The sequence below is a fragment of the Hypanus sabinus genome, chromosome 5 (assembly GCF_030144855.1).
Source record: "Hypanus sabinus isolate sHypSab1 chromosome 5, sHypSab1.hap1, whole genome shotgun sequence".
Lineage (NCBI taxonomy): Eukaryota > Metazoa > Chordata > Chondrichthyes > Myliobatiformes > Dasyatidae > Hypanus > Hypanus sabinus.
The window spans coordinates 19,931,775-19,943,304 of NC_082710.1; the positions used below are offsets into that span (position 1 = coordinate 19,931,775).

Below are 11,530 nucleotides of genomic sequence, written 5' to 3' on the forward strand. Positions count from 1 at the left end.
CATATTAACATTGGTTTCATGAATTACTCAGCATGACACAATCTATCACTGGAAAGTATATTTTCTGATAAATGCTAAACAATTCTGGGCTACTATTTCTATGTCATTTTTGAAGACCGGTAGAATATGCACACACAACTGAAAGCACTGAGATCATTCCATGTCTTTACCAAGACTCAACATGTTCTCTGCCCCATAATAGCTGATGCTAAATCAGATTACCACAGCTGACTGCACACCATCGCATCTGCAGATTAGAAGAGCTGGACTGAAAAGCGTTTATGAAGATCCCAATAACCCACAAAGAGCTGATGATAGCAGGAACTCAGGCAAAAAAAAAATCAGGTTCATCCAGAACCTGCACACGCCTCAGCAAATCAACTTTCAAAGATTATTATAACCTTCAAACTACAGTGACATCACCAATATTAGGTTCTCTTGGAACAGAACGCAGTCTGTGACTTCTAGAGCAGCACAGTGCCTAATCCTCTCCTGATTACTTGAACATCCAATCAATAAAAAGGACAAAAGTCTCTAAACTTCTAACTTGACAGGAGAAAGTGAAAATTGTGAAGTGTTCTGTAAAATTTCTTGCCTTGCTATGTCGTTGCCTGGTCACCAGGAAGACCGTACAGTGCAAATGACAGTTATTATTAGTTATATAGAGTGGAAAAAATTGAAAGGAAAAATTACAATTGTGAATGAGATGAAGAGTTACTCACAGTCAATAACAGTTCAATCTTGGCACCTGCTCAGCAAAACAGCCTTTTGTGCTACAAATTGAAAATAGCTTCTATCAGTACTAGGACCACCCTGCTGACAGACAAAATGTTCTTCCATGGTGTTTATTGCGGTTCCTTTCCAAGCAAGGAAATGGATTTTCATATAGAGTCCTAGAGAAATATTAACATAAACAGGCCCTTCAGACCATCTAGTCCATGTTGAACTCATTTCAACTACTTACTCCCATTGACCTGCGCTGGGACTATATCCTTCCATACCCCTACCATCCATGTACCTATCCAAACCTCTCTTAAATGCTGAAATCGATCTCGCATGCACCACTTGTGCTGGCAGCTCATTTCACACTCTCATTACCCTCTGAATGAATACATTTGCCTTCATGTTTCCCTTAAACTTCTCACCTTTCACCCTTAACCCATGACCTCTGGTTGTAGTCACACCCAACCTCAGTGGAAAAAGCTTGCTTGCATTTACCCTATCTATAACCCTCATAATTTTGTATACCTCTATTAACTCTCCTCTCAATCTTCTAAATTCTACAGAATACAGTCCTAACCTAATTTATTTTGCACTTTGTACTTTGAACTTTTGAACCTGCAGCTATCAATGGAAATTGTTACTGATAAAGTTACTCAAGTACCTGGTACCTAATGACTAAATTAGAATTGATAGTATGCAGCTTGAACCTCCAGAACAAATGTTTCTGACTTAATTTAGTGTAGGATTTGGACATTTATGTTGGAGAAATTGAAGAGGTAAGAAATATGCAGGGTGGAAAGAGTTGAAGGAGGATACCTAAACTGGAAAATATAATTTAACGTTTCTTACTGATTTGGACAAGATTTGACCTATATGCATTATGGTTAAAAATCCCATTTCTATTCTTTGTCTAACCTATAACACAGTGAATAGGGATTGAGCAAACGAGCAAAGCAAAGCTGCTGAAATATTTGGAAAACATGGCAGTCTGAACTTTGCCATGTACAGTTGCTAGCCCAGTTGCAAAAGAAGAAGAGTGGGGAATGGGGCTAGCAACACCATCCTGTAAAAACCCAGAACTACAGGTACAGCAACAGAAGCTCCAAGCACCTCACCACTGGTGAGGAAGGATCTTCACTTAGAAGTGGTAGGATGGGCTACACCTGGGGACAATTTGAAAGACTGGCCCAGGACAGAGAACTCTGATGAGCTGCTATCGGTGGCTTGTGTCCCAGTAGGGGAGATGAGCTTAAGAAGACTGGTTCAAGAGCAGAGCCACATTTAAATGAAGCTACCCAATTGTCTATTGGCCTACACACAATGTTCAGTAACAGTTAGTTCAGTAACAGCCTTCAACAATCAGGCTCCTGAATCAGTATAGACAACTTTACTCCCCACAACTCTGAAATGACTGTACAACCTATAAGCTCATTTTCAAGGTCTCTACAACTCATTTTCTCAGTATAATTTAATTACTTACTTATTTGCATAGTTTGTCTTTTTCTTTGCCCATTGGTTGTTTGTCAGTCTTTGTTATTCATTGATCCAGTTGTATTTCTCTGTTCTACTGTGAATTCCTTTAGGAAAATGAATCTTAAGGTAGTATATGGTGACATATAAATACTTTGATAATAAATTTACTTTGAACATCAAAGAAAAATCTATCCAGGCACAGAACTTCATCAAGTTTATCTGATGCTTAAAGAGGGAACCAGGCCTAGGCCAAGATAAATCATCAGAGAAGAATTTGGCAATATATTTGGAGTCTAAAAAGTGGGAATGTTGGGGTACAGCAGCACCATTCCACTTCCTATTACCACCAAAGTAAAATTTATTTATCTCCTTCTGACATCTTACAATGTCCACTGCTGGTAACCAGTGGCACAGTGTGCCAGTTGGCATGCCAATAACCAATGTATGCAAGACTCACTTTGAGGGAATTCTTCTCCAGAGAAATGAATTCATATTGTCACAGTGTAAAGCTCGAAGTAACTTTATTCAAGTTTTTGGGCTCCATTTCCTGTTCAATATAAATTTATGAAGTTCAGTTCATATTACTTAAGATAGCTAGGGAGCTTAGATGGGAAATAAGTTTTGATTTTTACTTCCTCCTATTTGATTTTCACAACATTGTGGCAGCTCTAAAACAAAGGACAAAGTCTTTTTCTACTGCATTTTGAACAGTCTTGGTGTAATTCATTGACATTAATGGAACCCAATTTCAGAAGTGAAAGTCAAAGCAGATTATATTTTCACTTAATCCATTTTTGGGATTTTGGTAGAGCTAGCAAGGCCAATATTATCACCTATCTCTTGAGAAGATGGTAATGATCCATCTTCTCAATCTCTGAAGTCTTTCTGGTGAAGATACCCCCACAAGTTTAACTGAGTAGATCATTTCAGAGTTTAATGAATGACTGAAGATATATTTCCAAGTCAGGATGGTGTGCCAATGCTCCTCCTCCTTGAGTCCTTCTGATGCCAGAGGTCAGAGGTCAGAATTGCAACATGTATTCATTACAAATAACAATATATGCAAATAATAATTTACGGAGAAAATTCTGTTGGGAGTGTTGATTGAAGCTGATACAATTGGGATATTTAAAAGACTCTCAGATAGACGCTAGGATCCAAGAAAAGTGGAGGGTGCTTGGCTGAGTAGGAGGAAAGGGTTAGACTTACCATGACAGAACGTTGTGTGTGTTGCTTGAATTTCCAGCATCTGCAGATTTCCTCATCTTAGACTTACCATGAATAAGGTTTATATTGGTCAGCACAACATCATTGAGCCATTCTGTGCTTTACTGTTTTATGTACTATGCTCTAACTAAGGTTACACAAGGCCAACAGGAACAAGATACAGAAGCCTCAGGACCCCACCATCAGGTTCAGGAACAGTTACTACCCCTCAAACATCAGGCTCTTGAACCAAAGGAGATAACTTTACTCAACTCCATTTGCCCCAGAACCTATAGACTCACTTTCCCATACACAATGTAGAATGCTTACTTATTATTATTATTTCTTTCTTTGTGTATTTGCACAGTTTGTTCTCTTTTCCTCACTGGTTGAATGCCCAAATTGGAGTGTTTTTTCATTGATTTTATTATAGTTATGATTCTATTATGGATTTATTGAGTATGCCTGCAAAAAGTGAATCTCAGATGACAGGAATTTATGGTGACATATATGATACATCGATAATAAATTTACTTTGACCTTTGAACTATATATTTATTTTAATATGATCACAAGAACAAAGGGAAATGTAGAGAATACTGGTAAATATGCCTTAATTAATTAAGACTCAGATACATTTTGCCTTTCAGTAGAGGAGTAAGGTCCCATAAAAAGTAACTTATAATATATTGGAGAACTTCATTAAAGTGGATAGAAATAAATCATGGTGAATATCATAGAAGGTCATAAAAATGTAAATGGATAGCAATAAATGGTCTAATTATTTTCAGTGCAATATGATGCATTAATACATTATGATACAATGAATTTGTCCTTTGTTATACATGACTAATCAGAATTATATAATATGCATATATAAGTAAAATTCATTGATTGACATTACAAGGTTTTAATTAAGTTTCTGGTTGGGATGGGTGCAGGCAGACTGAAATTTCATGAAGTTCTTCCTTGGACATGTAACCATTTTTGGTACTTTCCTTACGGTGAATGTGTAAAGTCTACCATGAGTATTGGAAAGGCTGAAAACCATATCGAGAAATGTTTGGATTCAGCCAGGGATGAATAAACTAATATTCTAAATTAGTCACTTTTGTGAGTTTTACTATCATGTCCAAATCAGAATACTCTCTCTGATTCTCCTGAAATCAATTGAAAAAATTAAATAAATCAAGGACTGCTGGTTCATGATCTTTTTCCATTACATTATATTGTTATATATCCCCATTGTGTTCTATAGAGGCTTTGATACACTTTTAGTACTGAAGAAGACTCCCACCATCCAGGCCATGCTGCCTTCTTGCCTCTGGAGTTTTGCATGCAGTTCTGGTCGCCCCATTATAGGAGGGATTTTGAGGCTTTGGAGAGGGTGCAGAAGACTTTTAACAGGATACTGCCTGGATTAGAGGGTGCATGCTATGGGAGATTCAACAACCTTGAGTTGTTTTCAAAAATTCAAAATATATTTATTATCAAAGTATGTATAAATTATACAATTTTGATGTTTGTCTGCTTACAGGCAGCCCCAAAGCAAGAAGCCCGAAAGAACCCAATTAAAAAGCACAGGCATGAGGTACAGAAGCTGGGGCAGCCTCACAATCTCAGCATGAAATCAACTCAACCCTCAACTCCGGTCCCAGCACCCTGTCTCTCCAGTCTATTTGGGACAGCATTTAAATTGACCAAACAGCAGGGAGGGAGGCAATAGAGGTGGGGACATGGCATAGTTGATCAGAGATATTGTCACGGCCGCAGAAAAGGTGGACGTCATGGAGGGATTGTCTACAGAGTTTCTGTGGGTGGAGGTTAGGAACAGGAAGGGGTCAATAACTCTACTGGGTGTTTTTTATAGGCAGCCCAATAGTAACAGGGATATTGAGGAGCAGCTAGAGAAACAGATCCCTGCAAGGTGCAATAACAGAATTAACTTCCCAAATATCGATTGGCATCTCCCTAGAGCAAGGGGTTTAGATGGGGTGGAGTTTGTTAGGTGTGTTCAGGAAGGTTTCTTGACACAGTATGTAGATACGCCTACAAGAGGAGAGACTGTACTTGATCTGGTATAGGGAAATGAACCTGGTCAGGTGTCAGATCTCTCAGTGGGAGAGCATTTTGGAGATCGTGATCATAATTCTATCTCCTTTACAATAGCATTGGACAGAGATGGGAACAGACAAATTAGAAAAGCTTTTAATTGGAGTAAGGGGAATTATGAGGCTATCAGGCAGAAAATAGGAAGCTTAAATTGGGAACAAATGTTCTCAGGGAAAAGTACGGAAGAAATGTGGCAAACGTTCAGGGGATATTTGAGTATGGTTCTGCATAGGTACTTTCCAATGAGACAGGGAAGTTATGGTAGGGTATATGGTGTACAAAGTCTGTAATAAATCTAGTCAAGAAGAAGAGGAAAACTTAAAAAGGTTCGGAGAGCTAGGTAATGTTAGAGATCTAGAAGATTATAAGGCTACTAGGAAGGAGCTTAAGAAAGAAATTAGGAGAGCCAGTAGGGGCCATGAGAAGGCCTTGGTGCGCAGGATGAAGGAAAACCTACATTCTACAAGTATGTGAAGAGCAAGAGGATAAGATGTGAAAGGATAGGACTTATCAAGTGTGACAGTGGGAACCGGAGGAAATAGCAGAGGTACTTAATGAATACTTTTCTTCAGTATTCACTATGGAAAAGGATCTTGGTGATTGTAGTGATGACTTGCAGTGGACTGAAAAGCTTGAGCACATAGATATTAAGAAAGAGGATGTGCTGGAGCTTTTGGAAAGCATTAAGTTGGATAAGTCGCTGAACCGGATGAGCTGTACCCCAAGCTACTGTGAAAGGTGGGGGATGAGATTGTTGAGCCTCTGGCGATGATCTTTGCATTATCAATGGGGACGGGAGAGGTTCCGGAGAATTGGAGGGTTGCTGATGTTGTTCCTTTAGTCAAGAAAGGGAGGAGAGATAGCCCAGGAAATTATAGACCAATGAGTCTTAGTTCAGTGGTTTGTTAGTTGATGGAGAAGATCCTGAGAGGCAGGATTTCTGAACATTTGGAGAGGTATAATATGATTAGGAATAGTCAGCACAGCTTTGTCAAGGGCAGGACATGCCTTACGAGCCTGATTGAGTTTTTTGAGGATGTGACTAAACACATTGATGAAGGATGTAGATGTAGAGAATATGGATTTCAGCAAGGCATTTGATAAGGTACCCCATGCAAGGCTTATTGAGAAAGTAAGGAGGCATGGGATCCTAGGGGACATTGCTTTGTGGATCAAGAACTGGCTTGCCCACAGAAGGCAAAGATTAGTTGCAGACAGGTCATATTCTACATGGAGGAGAGTGATAAGTGTGCCTCAGAGATCTGTTCTGAGACTCCTACTACTCTTCATGCTTTTTATAAATGACCTGGATGAGGAAGTGGAAGGATCAGTTAGTAAGTTTGCTGAAGTCAAAGAGGTATTGTGGATAGTGTGGAGGGCTGTCAGAGGTTACAACGGGACATTGATAGAATGCAAAACTGGGCTGAGAAGTTTCATAATTTGTGGTGATAGTGTGCCACAATTTAATTCACAGAAGTTGTTACTAATAATGTTTTTAGTCAAATTCTAGATCAAATTTCTTGTCTTGTTTTTAGTCAAATTCTAGTCAAATTTTAGATCAAATTTCTTGTCTTTTGAACTACCAGTAAGCAGTTGCTTACCTTTGGTTAGCACCATCTTAAACTCTGGTGCGTTGGAGGCTGAGGGGAGATCTGATACAGATTTATAAGATCATGTGAGGCATTTACAGAGTAGACAGTATCTTTTTCCCAGCGTTGAAAGTTGAGAGTGGCTATTTCAAAAGTCATGCAAGGGTTAAGTATTTTTACACAGAGAATGGTGGATGCCTGGAATGTGCTCTCTGGGGTGGTTGAGACAGAAACATTAGAGATATATTTAGATAGGCACATGAATATGAAGAAAATGAAGGATATGGGGACATTGCATAGGCACAGGGGATAAGTTTAGTTGGCCATTCAATTACTAATTTATTTGATTTGCAACAAGATTGTGTGCTAAAGGGCCTGATCCCTGTGCTATACTGTTCTACATTCTATATTCTATGCTGCCATCAGGAAGAATTTACAGGAGCCTCAGGTCCAACACTGTTGATTCGGGAACAGATTTTACCTCTCAATTATCAGGCTCTTCAACCAGAGGGGTTAACTTCACTCACCCAACGCTGATCCCACAGCTAGGGACTCACTTTCAAGGAGTCTTCAACTAATATTCTTGAAATTTATGGCTTATTTATTATTATTATTTTATTTTATTTTTGTATTTGCGTAGTTTATTGTCTTTTGCATTTTAGTTGTCTATCTGCCTTTATTTTGTATGGTTTTTCATTGATTTTATTGTGATTCTTTGTATTTACTGTGAATGCCTGCAAGTAAATTAACCTCAAGCTAGTATATGGTGATGCATATATACTTTGTTAATAAATTTATTTTGAAATTTGAACTTTAAATAACACCTACAGCATCTTCTGTTGAAGGAGTAGTTACGACAGTACATATATGCAATATTCTTCAGTGTGTAAATTTGGCCAAATTTGCAAGGTGAATTGGATAACAGAAGATGTATCGGGAATCTGAGGTTGAGATTTACCCATTGAATTTAATTTCTAATATAAATCATACACTCAGTGGCTACTTTATTAGGTATACCTTGACACCCGCTTGTTAATGCCAGTATCTAATCAGCCAATCATGTGGTAGCAACTCATTGCAAAAAAGCATTCAGGCATGATCAAGAGGTTTGGTAGTTGTTCAGACCAAACATCAGAACGGGAAACAAATGTGATCTAAGTGACTTTGACCATGGAATGATTGTCGGTGTCAGATTATGTGGTTTGGTTATCTCAGAAACTGCTGATTTCCTGGGATTTTGATGCACAGCAGTCCCTGGAGTTGACAGGAGTTTGCAAAAAAACAAGAAAAAAACATACAGTGAGCAATAGTTCTAAGGGCAAAAATGCCTTGTTCATGAGAGAGGTCAGAGGGGAATGGATAGACTGGTTCAAGCTGACGGGAAGGGGAACCATAACACAGATAATTGTGCATTACAACAGTGGTGCGCAGAAGATCATATCTGAATGAACAACACACGGAATCTTGAAGTGAATGGACCACAGCAAGAGAAGACCACATCAGGCTCCACTTCTGAGCCTCATAAAGTGGCTGCTGAGTGTATATTTGATGTTTAAAATCTATCTCCTACTTGTTAGACTTGGTAAGTGCAAGAGACTGGAGGTCTGGGTCTTCATTGCGCTAACTGAACCCAACTGACACACTGGAAACACTTTCTCAGTAATGCATTAAGTTGCTCCATGAGGTGACAATGTGATGGTTATTTTCAATATTAAAAGATGTCAATGTGATCTCATCATAAAATTATACCTATTTTGTGTGAGGTCTGTCGATGATATAATTTTATGATGAGAGCACATTATCTCATGATTACACTGTCTGGCTCCGATTACCACTACTCTCTCATTATACTTTCTGAAAATTAGTTTCCTCTCCTATCTCATTCTCAATAACTAAAGTACTTAATGTTCTGAATAAGTCATTAAATAAATATATATTTCACAACGAACTGAGAGATATTAACCATTGAATTGTCACTTGTGCGTTTTAATGCCTCTGTGGTTTAATGGAAATGTTAGCCTGTCTGCAAATCTTTAGCCTGCACAGGGTATTTTTATTTAGAGATGCAGTGTTGTGAGCGGTACTTGTAATATGCATATAGCTAATCTCCCAAGGTGCAACTGTAAGAATCGGCTGTACTAATAGCTCATTTTACCTTTGTTTCAAGTATGCTCTACATAAGGAAGATCACAATTAGGTTTATTTTTTTTAATGTTGGAAGCATGAGAATGATCCCAGGAACAAAATGGTTAAGATATGCTGAGCATTTCATGGATCTTGGATTGTACTTGCCGGAGTTTAGAAGAACAAGTGGGGATCTCATTGAAACCTATTGAATATTGAAAAGCCTAGATCAGGGGTCAGCAACCTTTACCACTGAAAGAGCCACTTGGACCCGTTTCCCACAGAAAAGAAAACACTGGGAGCCGCAAAACCCGTTTGACATTTAAAATGAAATAACACTGCATACAACGTTTTTTTTGCCTTTATGCTATGTATAAACAAACTATAATGTGTTGCATTTATGAAATTGATGAACTCCTGCAGAGAAAACGAAATTACATTTCTGCATGCAACAAAAACATTTTGAACTCCGAAAAAAAGACGTTGGGTTGAAAGTTACTTTTAAGTAAAATATTCAATGTCTATTTGAGTCCTTCTTGTATTTATGAAAAACGCCGAACTTAAATTTTCCGCCAGCAGCAAACCAAAAATAACGTCAGCCAGCTGTCATCCTGAAAAATGAAAGGACTATTTCACTGAACAATGAAAAAATATGAATATAAGTAAAATAATAGGCAATTAAAATATTTATCATACTTGGTTAATGGGATTTCTGCTCCTGGACCTCAGCGCACAGCGTCTGCACATCAGGGATGTATGATGTCACCTTCATCTTTACACAGGATCGCAAGCTGTCATCTGTGAGGTTTTCAATATCACTCCATTTGTGTTTCTGAGCAAGAACGGCCTTCTGACGGGCAACATCTTCAAGGTCTGCTGTCAAGCGTCTAAACTTGGACACCCATATGTCTTTGTCGGCTATGTCGGCCAGTTCTATCTCAAGATCAGGTTGACTCACACCTGCCAATGCAGTCGTATTCAGTAGGGAAGGATCGATGCTTAAGGGAGTGACCGGGAAGGATAATGTGTTTTTTTCCTCTCTGAACTCACAGAAGCGTTTCCCAAACGATGTTTGCATTGCGATGATTGCAGAATGTAAATACTCCGAAATTATCATGTCGTGACCTTGTTTGAACTCTCTCAAATTGGGGAAGTGAGACAAAGTGCCTTTCTGTAAATCTCTGGCAAGCACTGTCAACTTGCGCTCGAATGCCAAAACATCCTCCAACATGTGCAGGGCTGTACGTCCTTTCCCCTGAAGAGCTGTGTTCAGCGTGTTCAGGTGCGCTGTCATGTCTACCATGAAGTGTAGCTTTTCCAGCCACTCTGGCTGTTCCAGCTCAGGAAAGGTGAGCCCTTTGCTGCCCAGGAAAGTTTTCACTTCTTCCAGACACGCGACAAAGCGTTTCAGCACCTTCCGTCTGGACAGCCAGCGATAAAAACACGTTGTAGCGGTGTCAGTAAACTGCAGTCAAAGATAGCTTTATTCGAACTAAACAGCCTTGCTTTTAAGCCTCCCTCAACCCAGCCCCCATGGACGCAGATGCTGCAAAAGACGCGTACTCACAAACCCCCGTAGGCTATCTCCCTTAGCCGGAATGCTGGCTAATTGTGAGCCGTTTCGGATGTGGCAGGAAATGTGTCGCTACACTTAGGTTGTACAAGATCACCATAATTACATTTCAAAAGCTAACAAACTAACATAAAATACATTTTAATTAAATACTGACCAATTATTTCCCAAAGCCACAGGGAGCCGCAGCACAGAGGTGAAAGAGCCACAAATGGCTCGGGAGCCGCAGGTTGCCGACCCCCGGCCTAGATAGAGTGGATGTGGAGAGGATGTTTCCTATAGTGGGTAGTCTAGGACTAGAGGGCACAGCCACAGAATATCCTTTAGGATAGAGAGGAGGAGAAATTTCCTTCGCCAGAGGGTGGTGAATCTGTGGAATTTACTGCTACAGACTGCTGTGGAAGCCAAGTCATTGTGTACGTTCAAAGTGGAGGTTGACAATTTCCTGATTAGAAATGGCATCAAAGGTTGTGGGGATTAAGCTGTTTTCTTCTCCCAGTTTAATTTCATCTTCACCTATCATCCTGGCAGCAAGAATACCAAGGCTGACGCTCTCTCCCGACAGTTCAATGGATCTGAGGACAATGTCCAATCCAGGACCCATCCTTCTTCGCTCCTGTATTCCTGCTCTGGTGATCTGGGCAATAAAGGCAGAGGCGAGGACCACCCAACAGTGGACCCAGGCCCGCATGAGAGACCTTCTAACTAGAGACTTCCAATCGACCTTCAG

General features: G+C 39.6%; 1 protein-coding gene across 1 annotated transcript; it reads right to left on the reverse strand.

Annotated features, from left to right (window-relative positions):
• Window positions 1–9,780: 9,780 nt before the first annotated feature.
• On the reverse strand, window positions 9,781–10,908 carry LOC132393654 (general transcription factor II-I repeat domain-containing protein 2-like). Its single transcript, XM_059969065.1, has 2 exons — window positions 9,924–10,908; window positions 9,781–9,838 (listed from the first exon to the last, which is right to left on the reverse strand). Exon 1 carries the CDS (start codon window positions 10,528–10,530, stop codon window positions 9,928–9,930), a length of 603 nt encoding a protein of 200 aa, XP_059825048.1. The 5' UTR covers window positions 10,531–10,908; the 3' UTR covers window positions 9,781–9,838; window positions 9,924–9,927.
• Window positions 10,909–11,530: the final 622 nt, after the last annotated feature.

Coding starts and splice junctions, on each gene's coding strand:
- LOC132393654 (XM_059969065.1), bottom strand. CDS start 10,530: ATGGTAGACATGACAGCGCACCTGAACACGCTGAACACAGCTCTTCAG.